The sequence below is a fragment of the Triturus cristatus genome, chromosome 12 (assembly GCF_964204655.1).
Source record: "Triturus cristatus chromosome 12, aTriCri1.1, whole genome shotgun sequence".
In the NCBI taxonomy this organism is placed as follows: domain Eukaryota; kingdom Metazoa; phylum Chordata; class Amphibia; order Caudata; family Salamandridae; genus Triturus; species Triturus cristatus.
The window spans coordinates 4,336,252-4,357,149 of record NC_140595.1 but is presented as its reverse complement, the minus strand read 5'-3'; the positions used below and the strand labels follow the sequence as shown (position 1 = coordinate 4,357,149).

At 49.4% G+C, this 20,898-nt stretch overlaps 1 protein-coding gene across 1 annotated transcript in view; it reads left to right on the top strand.

The window, feature by feature from the left end:
* Positions 1-20,898, top strand: part of PWWP3A (PWWP domain containing 3A, DNA repair factor) — a 66,514-nt gene that overhangs the window by 33,754 nt on the left and 11,862 nt on the right. Inside the window, exons 6-9 of the mRNA XM_085639306.1 lie at positions 1,963-2,033; positions 12,239-12,327; positions 16,849-16,909; positions 19,984-20,059. Of these exons, the coding sequence (XP_085495432.1) occupies positions 1,963-2,033; positions 12,239-12,327; positions 16,849-16,909; positions 19,984-20,059 (297 nt within the window). The remainder of the gene's footprint in view (positions 1-1,962; positions 2,034-12,238; positions 12,328-16,848; positions 16,910-19,983; positions 20,060-20,898) is intronic.

Here is a 20,898-nt window from a genome sequence, read left to right as displayed (position 1 = left end):
CTAGTATAGTCGTTTACAGGCGAGAGCCTAGTATAGATGAGAGCCTAGTGTGGTCCTTAATCGTTTACAGGTGTGAGCCTAGTGTGGTCCTTAGTCGTTTACAGGTGAGAGCCTAGTATAGTCGTTTACAGGTGAGAGCCTAGTATAGTCGTTTACAGGTGAGAGCCTAGTATAGTCGTTTACAGGTGAGAGCCTAGTATAGTCTTTTGCAGGTGAGAGCCTAGTATTGTCTTTTGCAGGTGAGAGCCTAGTATTGTCTTTTGCAGGTGAGAGCCTAGTATTGTCTTTTGCAGGTGAGAGCCTAGTATAGTCTTTTGCAGGTGAGAGCCTAGTATAGTCTTTTGCAGGTGAGAGCCTAGTGTGGTCCTTAGTTGTTTACAGATGAGAGCCTAGTATAGTCGTTTACAGGTGAGGGCCTAGTATAGTCGTTTACAGGTGAGGGTCTAGTATAGTCGTTTACAGGTGAGAGCCTAGTGTAGTCGTTTACAGGTGAGGGCCTAGTATAGTCGTTTACAGGTGAGAGCCTAGTATAGTCGTTTACAGGTGAGGGCCTAGTATAGTCGTTTACAGGTGAGAGCCTAGTGTAGTCGTTTACAGGTGAGAGCCTAGTATAGTCGTTTACAGGTGAGAGCCTAGTATAGTCCTTAGTCGTTTACAGGTGAGAGCCTAGTATAGTCGTTTACAGGTGAGGGCCTAGTATAGTCGTTTACAGGTGAGGGTCTAGTATAGTCGTTTACAGGTGAGAGCCTAGTGTAGTCGTTTACAGGTGAGGGCCTAGTATAGTCGTTTACAGGTGAGAGCCTAGTATAGTCGTTTACAGGTGAGGGCCTAGTGTAGTCGTTTACAGGTGAGAGCCTAGTGTAGTCGTTTACAGGTGAGAGCCTAGTATAGTCGTTTACAGGTGAGAGCCTAGTATAGTCCTTAGTCGTTTACAGGTGCGAGCCTCGTGTGGTCCTTAGTCGTTTACAGGTGAGAGCCTAGTATAGTCGTTTGCAGGCGAGAGCCTAGTATAGTCTTTTGCATGCGAGAGCCTAGTATAGTCCTTAGTCGTTTACAGGTGAGAGCCTAGTATAGTCCTTAGTCGTTTACAGGTGAGAGCCTAGTATAGTCCTTAGTCGTTTACAGGTGAGAGCCTAGTGTGGTCCTTAGTCGTTTACAGTGAGAGCCTAGTATAGTACTTAGTCGTTTACAGTGAGGGCCTAGTATTGTCTTTTGCAGGTGAGAGCCTAGTATTGTCTTTTGCAGGTGAGAGCCTAGTATAATCCTTAGTCATTTACAGGTGCGAGCCTAGTGTAGTGCTCAGTCATTTTAAGGAGGCCTACATTGACATGTGATTTTACACAGAGGGGAATCCCAGTTTAGTCTCAGTTTGAAGTTCACTTGCTTCCTATTGCTGCCAGTGCTCTGCCTGGGTGTTCTATGGCACCAGTCAATATCAATCAGTCTTCTACACTGGCATCCTCTACGTTGGCGCTATGTGGACATTTCTTATTTTAATGTTTTCCAAAAAACCTACCTCATATAGTGCCTTTTGGCATGAGTGTGCCATTTTGATACTTTGTAAAACCTGTCCGCTTTCCTGCTTGGATTGTACCCTATGGCACATTAGGGCCCAATTAATTACTTTGGGGATTGGTAGCCACCCCCTAATGTTCACTTCCACCTGCTTTCCTGTCCTAGTTTGTCCCTGTTTTGGCCCTTTACCCTGCATTTTGTATTATAGGTTTATATTCTAGGTGTGCATAGCCTCCCCCTCCAACATGGCATTTAGCAAGCACCCTCTGATTTGGGGCTTGGTTGGCCCCCACCAACTCTGGTGGACAACTTCCCTTCTTACTTTTCACATGTGACTGCTCCGCTCTGGCTCTCCTAGGGTGTTTTGCGGACCCTCGGGCTCTGGCCCTCAGCAGATCTGTGTTCTCCTGCTGTATTTGTTTCTCATAACAATTCTTCTTTTTCCAGAGCCATGTTCCATAGAGACGGGGATGTTGGTCTGGTGCAAATACTACAAGTACCCTTACTGGCCTGGTGTGGTGAGTCTGACTTAATCACTGGATGTGGCGTCCGAGTCGCAATGTTACTGTGCAAGTGTGAAAGTGTGTTGGCCTCTGCTGCTGTGCGGCAGCCAATGTGATTCTAAATGTCAAGAGGATGAAGTAGTGCCGGTCTCTTTGCGGACTTCTGAGCAAAGCTCAAAGGTCTTACGATTCTTTGTCTGATCTTTAACCCCTTCTGTGCCCATGACGAGCTGGACTCGTCATGGGCCGCGGTTGCGCTGTGCCCATGACGAGTCCAGCTCGTCATGAACCCCGCCCGCTAATGCAACGCCCGGCACAGGGCGGGGAAAGGGCGTGGCACACAAGGGGTTAAAGACCTTAAACAAGCAGACTCCACTGTTCCTCCAAGAGAATCTATCCACACTTGGTGGCCCCAGAGTAAGATGGCTCTCCTAGATTGTTTCTCGACTTGTGACTTGTGAATGGATACCTAAAGACAATCCATCTAAAAATGGGATGCCCATCAAGAGGAAAGGAAGATAATTCGACGATGTCAATCACACTCTCAGGAAACTGACTTTGCTACACAATCTAGGTTATTCAATCAATGTAAAAAAAATCTAATCTATAGTCACATCAGACTTTTTTAGTTCATCCCTCAGTGTTATTACGGCAAAATACTATCTCACGTCCATACTGTTGTTCCCTTTTACCGGACATCACCGCCTCCGACAGTGAGGCACTTCATCAACTTGCATGGGATGATGGTATTGTGCATTGCATTGGTTCACTTCTCCGCCTCCTCCATAGCAGGAACGTTTACTGAGCCAGTGCTTCACAGCTACGGGAAAGGTCTAGTGTTGTCATCCAGCATCTGGCACCACAGTTGTTGGAAAAGGGAAAGTCTTATTGGGCAGAAAATGTGTAGACCCCTAGACGTAGGTTATTGTGACAGCGGATGCCTCAAAGACCGCTTGGGAGGCTCTGGAGTCCATGGAGTCAGAGCAGTTCAACATACACTACCGAAGAACCCTGTCAATACCTTTGAGTTGGAAGCATTGTTTGTAGCTCTCAAGGGTCCAGACAGAGGTAGGCAACAAGGTTGTACTGATTGATATTACACCGTATCGCAGTTAGAACCAGAGGCACCCGTTTCAGTTGCCAAAGATAGCACATAGGTTTATTGGCCCAAAACTGTCCTATACACCTCGGTGCGGAACATTTAGTGGGAATGGAAACAATCAATCAGTCTGGTGTTTAAGCGCGACTACTCACCCGTAAGGGTCTCAAGGCACTGGGGGGTGGAGGTGGGTTAGCAGACCCCAGTCCATCAGGGGGGGGGGGGGGGGGTAGTCTGTCGAAGAGCCAGGTTTTGAGGTATAATAAACCCATCCACCTCACTCTGTGACCCAAAGTCCAGACATTTTGGTGGTGTTAGGGGGGCGCTCAAGGCTCAAACCCTCCTCAGAAGTGCCAACTGCCAGGTTTGCACTGCTCGTAATAGCATCATGAACAAGGATGAGAGATACTAACGATGCAGAACAGCATTGGATCTTTCATAGATTCACACGCTTGGATGACGATTCATAAAGCAAAATTTGTCAAAGACATTCTGCGAAAATGAGGCCTACCGTACCCACAACGTTTACACAATACAGACAAACTGATGTCTCAAATTATAATTGGACACCTAGATCATAGTGTCTGGAAAGGTATGGTGTGCGGTCATGACCAGGTTTTTGCTCTGCTAAATTCTAATCAATCAGGAGTTTAAGTGTGACTACTCACCCGTAAGGGTCTCAAGGCGCTGGGGGGGGTGGGGGTCGCAGGTTCCAGTCCATCAAGGAGGGGGTCTATCGAAGAGCCAAATGTTGAGGTTTCTTGCGAAGATGGGGAGCGATGTCGTCTGTCTGAGGTGGAGCAGAAGGTCGTTCCAGGCTCTGGCCGCGTGGAAGGAGAAGGAGCGGCCTCCCGATCTGGTCTTTCTGGTGCGGGGGACCACAGCGTAGGAGAGCTGGGCAGATCGTAGGGTCCTCTGGGGTGCGTGGAATTTGAGTCAGCCCTTCAGGTATGCTGGTCCGGTGTCATGGAGTGCCTTGTGGGCGTGGGTGAGCATCTTGAAGGTGACTCTAGCTTCGATGGGGAGCCAGTGGAGTGAGCGCAGGTGCTGGGAGATGTGGCAGTGTCTTGGCAGGTCAAGGACAAGTCTTGGGGCGGCGTTCTGGATGTTCTGTAGCTTGCGGGTGAGGTTTTTGTTTATTCCGGCGTAGAGTACGTTGTCGTAGTCGAGTCTGCTGGTGACCAGGGTGTGACTGACGGTCTTTCTGTGTTCGAGGGGGACCCATTGAAGGTCTTGCGTAGGAGGTGGAGGGTGTGGAAGCAGGAGCACGAGACTTGAGTTGATCTGGCGGTCCATTTTGAGCTCTGATTCAGGATGATTCCCAGGTTGCGTGCGTGGTCCGTGGGGGTGGGCGGGCTTCAGAGGATGGAGGGTCACCAGATATCGTTCCATGCATCGGGGTTTGGGCCCATGATGAGTACTTCTGTTTTGTTGGTGTTTAGTTGTAGGCAGCTGTTTTTCATCCATGTGGTGACTGCTTCCATGCCTTCTCAAAAATTGTGTCTGGCGGTGTTGGGTTCGTTGGATAGGGAGAGGATGAGTTGGGTGTCGTCTGCGTATGACACAATGTTGAGTCCGTAGGTTCTGACGATGGGGGCGAGCAGAGCCATGTAGATGTTGAAGAGCGTAGGGCTGAGTGAGGACCCCTGGGGGACTCCGCAGGTGGTAGGTGTAGGGTCTGAGAGGAAGGGGGGGGGGGGGGGGGAGTCTGACCCGCTGTGTTCTGCCGGAGAGGAAGGAGCGGATCCAGTGGAGGGCCTTGTCTTGGATCCCTGCATCGTGGAGTCTGCGTATTAGGGTGCGGTGAGAGACTGTGTTGAATGCCGCAGAGAGGTCGAGGAGGATGAGGGCTACTGTTTCTCCTTTGTCCAGTAGAGTGCGGATGTAGTCTGTTGCGGCGAGGAGGGCGGTTTACGTACTGTGGTTTTTTCTGAAGCTGGATTGGGAGGAGTCGAGGATGTTGTGCTCTTCGATGAATGTGGCGAGTTGGCTGTTGATGGCTTTCTCGATGACTTTCGCTGGGAACGGGAGCAGGGAGATGGGTCTGTTGTTTTTGAGGTTGGTGGGGTACGCCGAGGGTTTCTTCAGGAAGGGGTTAACCTTGGTGTGTTTCCAGTCGTCTGGTAACGTGGCGGTTGCCAGGTAGCGGTTGATGGTGTGGCAGAGCATGGGTGCGATGGTGTCGGCGGCTCTGTTGAAAATGTGGTGGGGGCAGGGGTCCGTGGGGGCCCCGGAGTGGATTGACTTCATCGTCTTCAGTGTGTCTTCGGTGGTGAGGGCTGTCCAGTTGTCGATCGCTGGCTTCCGGGTGTCGGGGGTGGTTGGTGAGGGTTCAGTGTGTTGGTTGTCTTTGTCGAAGTTGTCGTTTTTGAAGATCAGTTGAGCAGCAGCAATCAGTGATTGCTCTCATTATAACTCCAAGTACCCCTACTATATTTCAGTGATGGCTTGGTGTGAGATATACGTGTAACCTCTTCCTCCTCTCTCTGGTATTTGGTTTGTGTTCCAGAAGATGCACCTATGACAATTATTTTGGCTTCCATGTGAGCAAGACTAACCTGGTACTCTCAGATTCTGTCGGTGTCATTTCAGCCATATTGCAAACTCCAGTTTCTTCCAGGCTTGTTGGGTGAGCATGAAGGTCAGATATTCCAAACCACAAGCCGGGCTACCTCAGGGATGCATGAGTGTTCAGAGAGACGAGGGGTCTGATGTACAAAATGTCCGTTCACAAGTGCGCATAGACTTTTTTGCAAATGGAAAAGAACTTTGTGAGCTGGCGTATGTACTAATAGGCCTTTTCACAAAATTCCCATTCTATAGTGGGTCGCAATCCGACTTACCTCATCAATATTCATGAGCAAGTCGCAAATTGTTACTCTCCGAATGTATGCCATCACAGAATGCTTGCCTGCTGGGGCCACCAGATCTCCTGCCAGTGATCGTATTTTAATAAATACACTTTTTTTAATGCAGCCCATTTACTTTAATGAAAGGGACTGAATCTTAAAGAGAAAAATGTATAATTTTTTTAAAGTTTGTTTGAAAGTTGGCGTTATCAGCCCCCCTCCCCCTTACCTCCCTTTTCAGACTCGAACCAGGAGTCAATACGTTTTTGACAGGATAACAGTCGCAAAAGATTGATACAAGACTTACTGAAGCTCTGTTGGAAAGGGATGCCCTAAATTTGACCCTTAACATAGCAATTTATTTGTTTCTAAACCCACAGAGTGATTCCGGAACAAATCTCAACATAGGTTTAGTGCATAACAAAAAGCCATTCTGCTGTCACGAACCCAATGATGTTGTAAATCGCAGGCTTTTTACAACCATAAAATGGCCTTGTTCAGAAGGGGATAATATTAGCTATCTTTGTACATTACCCATACCTGGGTGAGCGTTAACATCAGTGATGTTGCATCCAGCAGCATTTGGAGATTTCCAAAACGGGCTCTCAGTACTCCCAATTAAAGCCCTTGAATGACCTCTAGCTGGGTTAGAGAGGATTATTGCCCGAGAACTTTACAGCCACCCTCCTGGGGGTAGAAGTGTTTTCATAACACAATTAATCTATTTGTTATCATTGTTACAGAGCTTAACTGCACTTGGCAACGTTAGCAAGCTTTACTATTTTCTTTAACCGTTCAAGGAATATTTGAATAATAGCAATTCCGCAGTGCGGAGTCTTAGGCTCATGCTGACAAGCATATTATATTGGAGATAAAAAGTACGGCGGGTTGGTTAAGAGAGGTTAGAGAGCATGGGAAGGCTGATTCAGCAGTGGGTACACATGCGCAGTTCTAGATGGATCTTATTCTAGGTGTCTTTTGAGTAGGGAAGTGTGTAAGCCCCTTTTGAAGGTGCCAGTGCTGCGGTGGTCTCGTTGGGCTGGTGGAGCTCACCGGCTTGTTGCTGCTCTGGTGAAGCAGTATTGTGTCATTGCTTCTGGAGTCTCTGCATCCTCAAGAGTTTGTAGAAGCTGGCCTGGTAGTTGGGTATTTTTGGTTGATAGCGTTCGTGATTTAGGCAGAACATTTTGAATTTTATACTGGTTTTCAGTGAAAGCCCATGAAGGTCGCGTAGAATTGGCGCAATGTGGTGGAATTTCTTTTTGACTGATTAATGTTGCTGTCACATGCAATACTGCTTTGATGAATTAAGAGGTCCACAATTGAAATGTCAACAATCTCATATCTTGCAAACACGGTGAAAGTAGTTTTGTTTGTATCCATTACTTCCTTGTTTAGTTGGCGTTATCACTTGAAGTACTCGTGTAGACAAAGATAGTGTAGTCTTGCAAGCGCATCCACGTTTCTTGCCAAAGACTACTGAGTTGCCAACATTTTTGGCAATCGAAAAGGGCAGGTCAACACAATGTTAAGGAATTCAACAAAAATGAAAAGTAGCATTAGGGAAAGTTGAACGGCGTTCCTGACCGCACACCATGTGTTCTGTAACTATACATGCTTCAAACAAAAACATTATTTTTTTGTATCAATTGTTTTGAATCTTGTTGTGTTGTTGCTTCATAAATTAGCCTCCCGACTCCCCTCTGACCGGAATGTAGTATAGTACGTCCTTTATTACAGGCAGAAACACGTTTTACACAAATGTCGCAGGATAGATGCTGGAGTGTACCAAACCTCACATACCAGTGGGGATCATTCTTTCTGCCAGTGTGGTGGCGATCTGTGAGCTAAAGTTTTAAAGGCTGAAGCACAGCATAAGATCTGAAGCTCTGCAACACTCTCACCAGACATAAGGGCTCTCATAATTACTTGGCAGGGAATTCGTGAAATCCCAACTATTTCTTAAGTTGTCGGTCTTGAGGTCTAAAATCCCAAAAGACAGCAACACTGAATGCCTGTTGTGTGCAGTCCAATGTAATGCAGCTGCGTGCTTCACCTGACTCTTATGCACCCCCCCCTTTTTTTTTTTTTTTTTAGCGAAGTTTTTAAAAAATCCAGTCCTAGAAAGTAACAAAGTTTAACCCTCTGAAAACAACCATACAACATGCAGTGTAAATATAGTCTTGACTCCCTGAGTAATGGATGTATGTACTTTTTTCAAATGTAACATTTTAGGCGACCATGTTAATTGCAAACAAAGGTATCTCTATTGTTGGCACCACTTTCAACTACACTGTTGTATGTAAATGTACAAATCTGTCTAATACCCTAGATACTGGAAAAGGTGTCCGTTTGTACAACGTTTCTGATCAAAATGTTTTCTACTGAAAAAACAATAAGTATACACGAACTAGACACATTTTCCATATGTGTGCTCTATACAAGCAACAACAAACCTGATCACATGGAACATTGTAATCCAAGTAAAGTCTCGACCAGTGTGGCCCTCTCGGATTGGGTGGTGATTTGAAGTGGGCAGAATTCATAAAATAGAGGTAATGGGGTTCACAGGAAACCATACTTGAGGGACGAGATCAAGTAGATGATCTACAATAGTCTGCAGGGACAGAGAGCAGAACATCTGCCTCAGGTTCCTCCTGATGTAATCCACTAGATGACAAATGTCTCTTTCTGTGGTTGGAGGACTCTTGAATTTCAAGAGACCTGTCAAATTCACTTTGGCTTTTTAAAAAGGACGTTTGATTTTAAGAGCATTTCCATGTGTGGCCTTCCTAATGGAGCGTCTTTTCCATAACTTCTTGTTCTTTACAAGATTTCAGTCTCTCGTTCCAGTCCTTTACCCGAATCTCTTGCTGCAGTGTAGCGCCATATCCCCTGCCTTAGCCCTTCATTGCAGTCCCTTGTCACAGTTCCAGGCGTGTTGAGACATTAAAGGATCTTCTGTTGTGTACAGCGTTTACACCACCTCTCTCTGCTCTGGGACATCTATTTCTGCGCAAGGCCAGACATATTTATCCGCCCTCTAGCCGTTCTTTCCCAGTTTCCTTTCTTCTTCAATGAAGGTAAAAACTTTTCTGTATGCTTTGATCCAAGTTAATGCTTCCTTAGATGCTGAGAAGGCGCATGTACAAGTATTCGGAAAACACTACCTTCTTAGAGCAGTAAGATCAGCCATACTTCTCTGGCCGAGCCATAGCTTTTCACTCCCATCAATTCCTCAAACTACTAGTTGGCAGAGCTGCGAGTATCCTTTCTTCCCAGTATTGTTGCCATTTTTAGGTCCCGTGCCTAGCGGTGCACTGTGCAGCAGTGCTCGCGCAGCGCAAGACATTTTGTAAGTGAAAAACGGGGAATCCGAGGTGACCTAGGAATCGCACACGCGTGTGCGTTTCCTTTCCAGTTCCCCCATTGGCCTTTGCGTGCGTCTTATTCTAAAAGGCTGCACGCAATTGGCCAGAGGCGGGCGCATTGCTCCGCCCATGGCCTATTGGTGTCTATTACGTGCTTGGTGCACGTAATAGACACCAATAGGCCATGGCTCGCCGTGGTGCGCGCGCACCACTCGCGGGCTTCTTTGTTTTTTTTCAAGCGGAAGTGAAAGCTAACGCTTTCCCTGCCACTTGTTTAATTTATTTTCAGCGCGCGCATCTCACTGGTTATGCTTCTAGGACTTCTAGTGCCTAGATGCCCTCGGGTGGACGTACTCGTATATAAATAACTTAAACGTTTATATGTTTGCGTTTCTTGCCTGTAAAACCCCTAGTACGTCATGCCTTATTTATTATAGAGCGAATGTCCCTGGGAGTGAGTACTGTCTCTTGTGCACTTCACTCCCTAGCTATGTATACTATTGTCATATGTTTCCCTTGATGAAACTGACGCTTCAGATATCCGGTGCAACGGGCCCACCGTGTGCAGCGCTGTCCCACCACTGCAGGGTGCACCTGCGCTTTAACAAACTACAGTAATAACATCATTTGTCGAGCGCCATGAAACTGGTCTTCACGGTGCCGTTTGTCGTGTATAAACGGAAGCAGAGCAGTTGTTACTCTTTACTTTCCCTTGGGTATTTGACTGTCTCCGAATCTGGTTGATGCCCTCCCCCTCACTCTCCTGTCAGTCTGAGGTATGTGGCTTGCCCATACTTGTCCGCTGTGCCGTTACCGCACATGCTGTCCCCATCTGTGCGCCTCGAAGCGCTGTGCACTTATACTGCTTCCACTTGCAAGGCTTTCAACCTCTGCCCATTCCCCCTGGACTGCAGCCCCACACATGAACCTGCCCGCCTCACGCCTGCCTGTGGTTCCACCCCTGGGGCTTCGAGCTGACGTGGATGCACAGCCCCCCTCCCAGGACTACACGTGGCAGATATTCAAGGAGCCGAAAACTAGAGCACCGGGGATAGAGGCAAGAATGTGTTCCCAGTATATGTGATGAAAGAAAGTAGGACGGAATGGGGGCAGGTGTGCTCATTATGTGTGCAAATAACTGGCAAGAATGTGTGCACAGTATGTATGGAAGTATGACTGCAGACAGAGGAGGTGAGAATGTGTGCACAGAATGTATGGAAGCAGGTCTGTAGAGAGCGGGAGAGGTAGCAATGTGTGCACAGTATGTATGGAAGCAGGACTGCAGAGACCAGAGGGAGAGGTGAGAATGTGCACTGTATGTATGGAAGTAGGATTGAGGAGAGAAATGTGAGGTGTGTGAACAGTATGTATGGAAGTAGGACTGAAGAGAGGAGGAGAGTTGAGAATGTGTGCACAGTATGTATGGTAGTAGGACTGGAGAGAGAGGAAGGGAGGTAACCAGTCAGCCACTGGGTGGCAACAATCATTGCTGTGTTTTTAGTAACGTTTGATCTGTTTGAAATAGAAACACATTTTTTTGCTAAAATCTGCAGAATATGCAGTTTGCTGGATTATGCGGCAAAAGCGGTAAATCTATAATTATGGGGAAAACACATCTGCTGTAGTATTACATAATTTAGTGATCCTGACCATATGGCAGCCGCTGGGGGGTGTATAACTGTCAGCAGGACTTTCTACCAGCATACCTCACTTAACGTCCTGCAGCTAAAGGCCCATACAAAAAAGTCGATATTGGTTTCTCATTCTGAACACCTTTACTGGAGGCAGACTTACACACCCAACACCCCATGCTGAACCTCCACGCCATCACTGCGTAACTCTATGCCAGGCTCTCATCTCAGAATTTCAAGCCAATAATATAAACGATTTGCATAACCCAGCTGCAAATGGATTATGTCGCACTACTAACCCTTGCAGCCCTAAGAGTGAAACGTGCATAATTAACACAATTTAATTTGCATTCTAAGGATTTCGACTGACAATTGTTTTGTTATTTTCACCTTCCATTAATAATTACAGATCTATTTCAGATCTTGTTCGGGTGTGTAGTTCTAGACGCCATTGTGACGGTGGTGTTGTAGTCACCTGAATGTATCAGATTTAGAAATTAATAACTGTCGATGCTATAATATTATTGATGAATATCGAACGTAAATAAAAACAAACACACACTGTTATTTACTTTATATCCAGCACCTCAGAATTTCCAATTTTATTTTCTTCCGACTCTGCATTTCTCCAGAATAGAGCCAGATATCTGTGATAACTATTTTATTTTACCAATTGCAGTGTCATCCACCTGAAAACAGCTGCATAAGTGTGAAATGTAATATTTGCCGACTATGGGTGCGGATCAAATGCACAGCATGCTTATAAGCAGACAGGTTCCATAGTAATTGATCCTATTGCAAGCTTAGCATGTGAGCACCTGTACGTATGATACAGATCTTGTAGCAACGAGGGCCTATCAGCCACTAGACCCACCCCACCCCACGACCCTTCCCTTCATAGGTTGTGCTTTGTAGGCAGGACACCATTTTGTTCACTCTAACAAACCACACAGCCACCCACTGTATGTACACCACCTTAAAGGTGTGTTTATAAAGGTGCTTCTGCCCTCCATCTTCCACAGGGAAGCGTTTGAAATAGCAGTGGTTATTTCTTATACAATTTTGGAATCAGTTGTGCTCATAACCAATCAATCCATATAACAACAAGCATTTGCAATGCAATAGGTCTTGCATTATTCAAACTTTAATAATGCGAGACCTATTGGATTGCAAATGCTTGTTCCTAACCTGTTTCCGCACCTTCTTCTAAGTGCTCCACTTTCACTGCCCCATTTGGTTATTGAGTGGTTTGTTCTTTTCTTTCTATCAGGTGAATTATGTCCGGCGGAAGGACAAGAAGGCGAGCGTACTGTTTGTTGAAGAATCTCTGGCAGATCCCACCAAGAAAGCAAAGAAAGGGTAAAAATTGATATGGTCACTTGATGCTCATAGTTCTACTCTTAAAGTCATCCTGGCGTCCCCACTTTTAACCATAGACCAGCAATATCTCTTAACCCTTACACTAGTGCACTTACTGCCCCTGAAGACCTCCATAGAGGCAGTGGGTCCCCAATTGGCTTACAGAGGCTAAAGTAGATAATACCACCGCTCTCTTCTGTGGTAGTGTGGGGGAGCAGTCCAGCTTATTAGAGGGTAGTGCAAAGCATTTGTTGTACTCACAGATGGAATAAATGAGACACACACACTCAAGAGAAACAGTCCAAGGCCAAATTAGAAAAAGAAACCTTTTTTTTTTTTTTTTAGTATAATTTTATGAAACCAAGAACTTCGCTCAAGGTTAAGTACTGTTTTTAGTTCATTAGATTTAAAATCGCAACATAGTTCAAAGTTGTGCATTTTTATGCACAGTGTAATCCTATGGAAGGAAAATCGTATATGCTTACTGTACGCACAGTTGGGTTTTAGGGGTTCACCTTTGGGGTTTAGGTTCATAGGTGGCCATGGTCCAAAGTACTACCAGCAGTTCCCCAGGAGCTGCCCAGATTTTGCGGGAATCGGGATGCTGGTGCGGTTGTCTCCCAGGCACGCTACGGTTAAGGGGAGGTAGGGGGACTGAAAACAAGCTGCACTGGGGCACTTAGGAACAACTCGGAGAGCTTCCAAATGGGGGCTCGGGTCGCAGGGGGTCTTGGGGCGAGGGCACACAGCTGATTCTTCAGTACCCAGGCTCGGCGGCTCGAGTGCAGGGTGTTTAGGTCGGCTTGGCTGGATGCATTGAGGGATAAACAGCTAGGAGGGGCAAAATCAGGTCAGCTGGGCCGCTGACGACATAGGTCTCAGTGATGCTGACATCCCTCGATGGCTTCTCAGTCCTGGTGCAGTGGGAATCCAGATTGGACTCCCGCTGGTGCTGTTTGGTGCAGGGCATCCGGTACCCTGGGGGTTGGTGCTGGTGTCTTCAAACTCGGTGGGGCGACAGATCTGGCCTTCCAGAGCACGAGTACCTTCTCCTGGTTGTCTGTGGCATGTGCTGGGCCAGGGAGCTCCCAGCCTGTGGACCCAACTCTGCTGTGCGGTCCCTGCAGACTGCAGTGGAGCAGCTCCTCTACTCTAAGGAAGACTAAAGTCCGCTTGTGGAAGTGCTGGTAGACTACCCAAGACTGGGGCAGGTCTCCAGCTCGCAGAACAAGTCACTCTGTCGCGATTGTCGAGAGAGGGTGTCAGGCAGGTCTCATGCCAAATGTCCACAGCTCTTCTGTTGTTCTTGCCAGGCAGTGACTCTTCTTGGTCCTCCTTCTCTTGATCTGTCGAATTTGAGTTCTTGTGTTCAGGGGTGCCACCTAAATACTCAATTTAGGGGCTTTAAACGGATTGACGGGTAGTAGCCAAGGGGCTGACTACCTTTTGAGTGTCTACACCCTTGATATAACCACTTCTCTGGGAAGCGGGCATAACCCTGACTCTAGTAGGCTAATTCTGTCCAAAACAAGATGTAGGAATCTGAAAAGTGGGGTGTAAGCACTGAGACCGTGCTTCTGGAAGTTGTCTAGCATGTTAGGAGCGCACTCTACAAGGCCATTCTGATCCTGTTGGACCCAACTGCATCCTTCAACACTGCCGCACTCCAAACTTCTTGTGCGCCTTTAAGTGATAGTGATCAGAAATACGGCCTTGAACTGGCTGACCTCATTTTTTGAGCAATAGTAGTCAAGAAGTATGGTTGCCCCCATATACCTCACAAGCCAGAACCCTGACTTTGGGTTTTCCCCAGGGTTCTGCCCTTAGCCCCACCCAGTCTAACATTTAGCTCACACCCCTGGCCATACTGGCAGAGTCACTGGGTGCTAAAGTAATTTCTTATGCTGATGATACGCAGCTTCTCTTTTCCTGTGGCAAGGGAAGGGAAGGGAAAAGGACGGGGACCTCGTCTCTAATTGTCTTGCCAGGTTGTTTCCGTGGTTGGCCCAGCACCAACTGAAATGCAACCTGTACGGGACCGAGATTGTGGTCTTCAGAGATGTCCCCCATAATCTATTGAGAACGTGCTGTCCTTACGATGCGCTTCAACCTGGCCCCCTTCATAACTCTGTGAAGAACTTAGTAATTTAAATTGACCGCACCCTCTCTTTCCAACCACAGATTCAAGCTTTAAGTGGCTCTTGCTTCAGCACTCTCTGCACGCATATTTTCTTTCCCTCTTTTTTCTGAGTTTTCAGGCAAAAAGGTCATTCAGGCTCTGGTCACGATGAGGCTGGACTGTGGGCAGCCTTTTATCTCAGACTCCCGGAGTACCTTCTGAATAGACTCCAGGTGGTGCAGAATTCGGCGGCCAAACTGCTTCTCAAACTCCCACCTAGAACTTGCATATCTGTCATTTGAGGGCCCTCCACTGGCTTCCTATAAAAAAGAGAGTACTTTTTAAGGCCACGGTTTTAATGCATAAGGCCTTGCACGACTCTGGTGCTGTATACCTCCGAGAAAGGATTAATGATTACACCCCAGCGCGTACTGTGTGATCTTCCTCTGCTCACCAGCCAAGTGTGGCCCGGATCAACTGACTAAGAGTGGGTGGTAGATCCTTTTTCTATCTAAGGTGCTCACCTGGAACAAACGCCTGAAAAATCTCCGTCTGGTCAGCAAGCTCACTGTTTTCAAGAATAAACTGAAGGCATAGCTTTTTATGCAGTCAGTCTAGGTATTTAGGTCTGTTGCCTTTAGTCTGAGCGTTGGGACACTCTGCTGAGTAGCTGTGCGCTATACAAACCGGTATAACATAACACATCAGCTAGTCCACCCTAGGCTTGATGTGGGCACACCTCCTAATCTTACTAATGTTCCCACCTGTCTTGCTGCTAAAAAGTGGGGTTGGGGTGGCATTTCCACTATCAGGAGAAGCCTGGGTCTCATAACTTTGGTGGCATGGGATTTGAAGCTCCCCTCCCTGGAATGCAGATCCTGTTTGGAAGAGGTGTGAACACCTCCGCCAAGAGCACGATTTATTCCTGCCCTCCAAGAGCGTAGGCTCTCACCTCAGGGGGTCAGAAGCTTGTCTAGGGTGGCAGGCTGATCGAGACCAGTCAGTGAACACACTAGGGATTGGTAGATTTTCAGGGGGCACCTCTAATGTGCCCCCTGGGTGCATTTGTTGATAAATCCATCACTGGCATCAGTGTGGATTTAGTAAGACGAAATGAATGATACCACATACCTGGGGTCACAGTGAAGCCACCATGAAGCTGGGGAACTTGTAATCACGAGTGTCCAGCTCAGGTACTCCGTATGGCTTCCCTGTGCACTTGTGGTATCTAAGGGTGAACTTGGATTTCACAGAGACCGATCCTCTCACGCAGATACGCCCACACATGGGTATAGTGCTCCCTGCCTTAGGGCTGGTAGGCCTGCTGTAGGGGGGACTTGCCTAAACCTCATGCAGTGTCTTGCAGGTATGGTGCACAGGTGTGTACCATGTCGCCTCTTCGCTTTTCTGTGCATCAAGACACGCAGGCTGCAGAGGCGATATGCATGAGCTTGCTGAGGGGTCCCTTAGGGCGGCACAATTCATGCTGCTTCCCTTAGGGACCCTCTCTAGACCCAGTGCACTAGGTAGCAGGGGTACCATTTACTAGGGACTTGCATGGAGCCCAAAGTGGTGCCGATTGTGGAACAAAAGGTAGAGTTTAGGGCAAGCACACTGATGCTGGGGACCTGGTTAGCAGGAACCGATCACACTTTCAATCATATTTGCATCAGATTCCAGACAAAATGTTGGTTGTGGGGGAGGAGAGACGGCAGTAAAAAAAAAAAATCCTACGCCTGCTCTGATACCCCTAAGGATGACTTTGCAAGCTGAAGCTCCGACATCCTAAGAATTAACGTCTAGACAGAGATACCGCCCCCTCCAACATCAACATTGTCTGCCCCAAGTTTACCCGCACAGAGTGCGATCCCTCCCGGACACCATCACTGACTGCCCAAAGATTTGCCCGTGCAAAGGTTTAAGGTGCAAGGTGGAACTGGGAGACTGATGGGTACCTCGTAGTCGCCACTCAATGCATGTCTGAAATGACTGTTCAGGGTTTTTGGGTGGCAGAGGCACCCTCCTGCCTAATGGCACTCAACAGCTGGCATTCACCAGAGGCAGCAAGTTCTGTAGTTAAATTGCAGCCTGCCATTCAAACACCTTATTGTAGCATGCGTTGCTGCAGCTGGTATATGGCTCCCATCTATGCAGCTTATACCAAGCACCATCGCGGTCATGACATTGCAGCGCACATTAATACATCAGAGCACTGCTGGCGTAGTGTAGTCGACTTCAGAGCTTGCAGTCTGTGGTGACTGCAGTGTTGTGAAGCGTTGTTGAGTCGGTGCTGTGTGTGTTTCTGCTGTAGGTTTCTCTGGCAGTCCGAGGGCTGACATAGCTGTGATCATAATGCAAGGCTATCGTCAAAGACAGGTCATGTTTGTTTCATTGTTGTGCAGGGTGTCCGTGTCCCTCCGAACCCTGAAGCACTTCGACTGTGAGGAGAAGCAAGACTTAACAGTAAGTACAAGGTGGGCTTTGGTCCTTTTCCCCTCCAATGCAGGTATGTCTTTGTTCTGAACTGGTGGGTTCCTGCTGTGAGCATTTAAGGTGTGACCGTGTGTGGTGTGCCTCCATCACCATGGATGTCATTTGTTTTCTGTCATGCAGAAAGACAGCTGTTTATTAGTTCAGACGGTGCCACAGTCTCCTTAGTCCAGTTTGTTCATTTGGCATTATATATCTCTTTCGTTCACACAGCAGTATTAGCCCCCAAATATTTGTCTGTAAGAAGGCGCAAGAAGTGAAGAGTATCCTCTTGTTTTACTGTTGAGAAGGTGCTCAGCCTCACACTCTGCTCTCCTTCACAGCTGGGATACGCTGTGCGTGCCTTCACACCGAGGATACACGCGCGGCTTGGCTTCACCCCTGGGGTACACGCGGGGCTTGGCTTCACCCCTGGGGTACACGCGCGACTTGGCTTCACATCGAGGGTACACGCGCGGCTTGGCTTCACACCGAGGGTACACGCGCGGCTTGGCTTCACCCCTGGGATACACGCGCGGCTTGGCTTCACCCCTGGGGTATACGCGCGGCTTGGCTTCACACCGAGGGTACATGCGCGGCTTGGCTTCACCCCTGGGATACACGCTTGGCTTCACCCCTGGGGTACACGCGCGGCTTGGCTTCACCCCTGGGGTACACGCGCGGCTTGGCTTCACCCTTGGCTTCTCCCCTGGGGTACACACGCGGCTTGGCTTCACCCCTGGGATACACACGCGGCTTGGCTTCACACCGAGGGTACACGTGCGGCTTGGCTTCACCCCTGGGATACACGCGCGGCTTGGCTTCACACCGAGGGTACACGCGCGGCTTGGCTTCACACCGAGGGTACACGCGCGGCTTGGCTTCACACCGAGGGTACACGCGCGGCTTGGCTTCACCCCTGGGGTACACGCGCGGCTTGGCTTCACCCCTGGGATACACACGCGGCTTGGCTTCACCCCTGGGGTACACGCGCGACTTGGCTTCACCCCTGGGGTACACGCGCGACTTGGCTTCACCCCTGGGGTACACGCGCGGCTTGGCTTCACCCCTGGGATACACGCGCGGCTTGGCTTCACCCCTGGGATACACGCGCGGGGCTTGGCTTCACCCCTGGGATACACGCGCGGGGCTTGGCTTCACCCCTGGGATACACGCGCGGGGCTTGGCTTCACCCCTGGGATACACGCGCGGGGCTTGGCTTCACCCCTGGGATACACGCGCGGGGCTTGGCTTCACCCCTGGGATACACGCGCGGGGCTTGGCTTCACCCCTGGGATACACGCGCGGGGCTTGGCTTCACCCCTGGGATACACGCGCGGGGCTTGGCTTCACCCCTGGGGTACACGCGCGGGGCTTGGCTTCACCCCTGGGATACACACGCGGGGCTTGGCTTCACCCCTGGGATACACACGCGGGGCTTGGCTTCACCCCTGGGATACACACGCGGGGCTTGGCTTCACCCCTGGGATACACGGCTTCACCCCTGGGATACACGCGGGGCTCGGCTTCACCCCTGGGGGGCTCGGCTTCACCCCTGGGGGGCTTGGCTTCACCCCTGGGGTACACACGCGGCTTGGCTTCACCCCTGGGATCATGCTTTGCTTGATTTCATACTGAGGATACCGGCTCTGCTCGACTTTCTACCGGGGATACATTCACTGCTTTGATTCACCCTGAGGATACATGCGCTGCCCGGATTCAGCTCTGGTGACATTCACGCTGCTTTCAATCACACTGTGGATTCAGGCGCAGCCTAGGTTCATACCCGGTATATGCACTCTAATTGGCTTCATACATGAGGATCCTCGGTCTGCCCAGCTTCAGAGTAGAAGTGTACTGCGCTTGGTTTCCCAGTGGAGTAACACTGCATTTGGTTTCACCGCGTTTTTACGCTGTGTGGCTTTACAGTGGGTTACACTATGCACTGCTTCTCAGCGGGTTGCACTATGCTTTCTTCACACACATGGGCTATACTGTACTCCGCTTCACGGTGGGGATGCACAGTGCTCTGCCTCACAACGGAGACAACCTGTACTCTGCTTCATAATGGGGCTACCCTCTACTCCGCTTCACAGCAGGGGTGCATTGTGCTTTGATTCACAATGAGGATACCCTTCACTCCACTGCATGGCGGGGATGCATGGCGCACTTCATGATGGGGCTACCCTGTACTTTTGCTTCACAGCAGGGGTGCGCTGTACTCCACTTCACTGTGGGTCTGTCCTGTACTCTGCTTCACAGCAGGGATGAATGGTGCTGTGCTTCCTTACTAAACCCGCTTCGCACCAGCAATACGCTGAGCCCCGCTTCACACCATGAGTGCACTGCAAGTCTTCCACAGGGGGGTGCTTTGTGTCTGGATTGACTGTGGGATACAATGCGTTAAGGGTATATAAGCCTTTCTCCTGGGGGGGATTTGAGGGGGGCCCCCCTTGGGAAGGGAGTATGTGAGCGGGGCTCCCTGCTGGGGTGGGGGGGGGGGGGGGTAGGGTATGTGAGCGGGGCTCCCCCCTGGGGCAGGCGGGAGGGTATGCGAGCATGACTCCCTCTGGGGGGGGGTATGTGAGCGTGTTCCCGCTGGGGCATATGTGAGGGTATACTTTGCTAAGGTTCTCGACCGGGTAGCCTGTAATCGGCACAAGTCCAGCTCCTGAGGGACTAGAGGTGGATTTGCAGCACCAAACTCGAGTGAATGAGTCTGGTCAAGTGCTCAATGCCGAATGTTTCCATTGGGGTGAAGGACTGGTTTGAATTGCTTTGTCCAGTGACAAACTCTCTGTGTGCCCTTCAGTTGTATCGCAGTGCAGTTCAGGGCTAGAAAAAAATGCTGCGTTTCCGCTGCTCGACAGTTTGTAGTTGTCGTTGGGCGGGAGAGAAATGGAAGAAAATGATGGAATCTAGTGTTGCACTTGAATGTTTATTGGGGCAGGTGTGTCAATATGCACAAAAATGAAGACCTGGCAGGGAGCCGGTGTACTTTAATGACTCCTTCCCAGAGATGGCTTGCTCTAGAGTGCGTTACAATATCCGCCCTTATGTGTGCACAGGAGAAGGCGAGGTCGGAGTATGGCCGGGCCATTGACTGGTGTATCGCGCTGATCGCCGATTACAGGATTCGCCTGGGTAAGCCTTCCTCTGCTATTCATCTCCCCTTGGGAAGTGTGTTTAAGAATGCCTAGGTGTGTTGCATTTCTTCATTCCGTTGTGTAAGCAAGTGTTGACTCTTCCAAGGAGGAGGCAGCGAATGGGAATGCCTGCGCTGCTTTCACGGTGTGTCTGAACTCCATCGCATGTCGTCCCTGATATAGTCTCCGAGGAGACCTGCACTCCCCGAGGAGACCTGCACTCCCCGAGGAGGCCTGCACTCTCCGAGGAGGCCTGCACTCCCCGAGGAGGCCTGCACTCCCCGAGGAGGCCTGCACTCTCCGAGGAGGCCTGCACTCTCCGAGGAGGCCTGCACTCCCCGAGGAGGCCTGCACTCCCCGAGGAGGCCTGCACTCCCCGGGGTTGGTGGGTTGATTACCGACCTGGTTCCAACAGACTGGAGCGCTTGACGGTGCCCAGGTGCTGTATATCGAGTGAGCCTCGCCGCCTCACTTCTTCCCCAGTAGGGGGCCTGCAGCTTCAGGAATATGGGGTAGATGTGAGTAACTAGAGACGTGGTGTCGCTAGTTTAGGGGTCTGGTAATGCAGGAGATTGCAATTGCTGATGGGTGACACAGCTGTTTGAGATTAGAGTCTGGGGGGGTTGCTGGTGGGGGGGGGTGCAGTAGGGTTGCTAATGGCTGGAGGTACCTAGGCTTGTGGTGGGAGACGGCTTGCAAGCCCCCTGCATAGAGTTACAGAATCCTGCTGGGGGTCTCCATAGAGTGCACCTCATGTCGTGAAGCCGGTGCCCCTGGTCTTGTTTTGAGCGGGGGTGTTGTCTGTGTGGGGTTGTGGAGTGCAGGATTTCTCCGTGG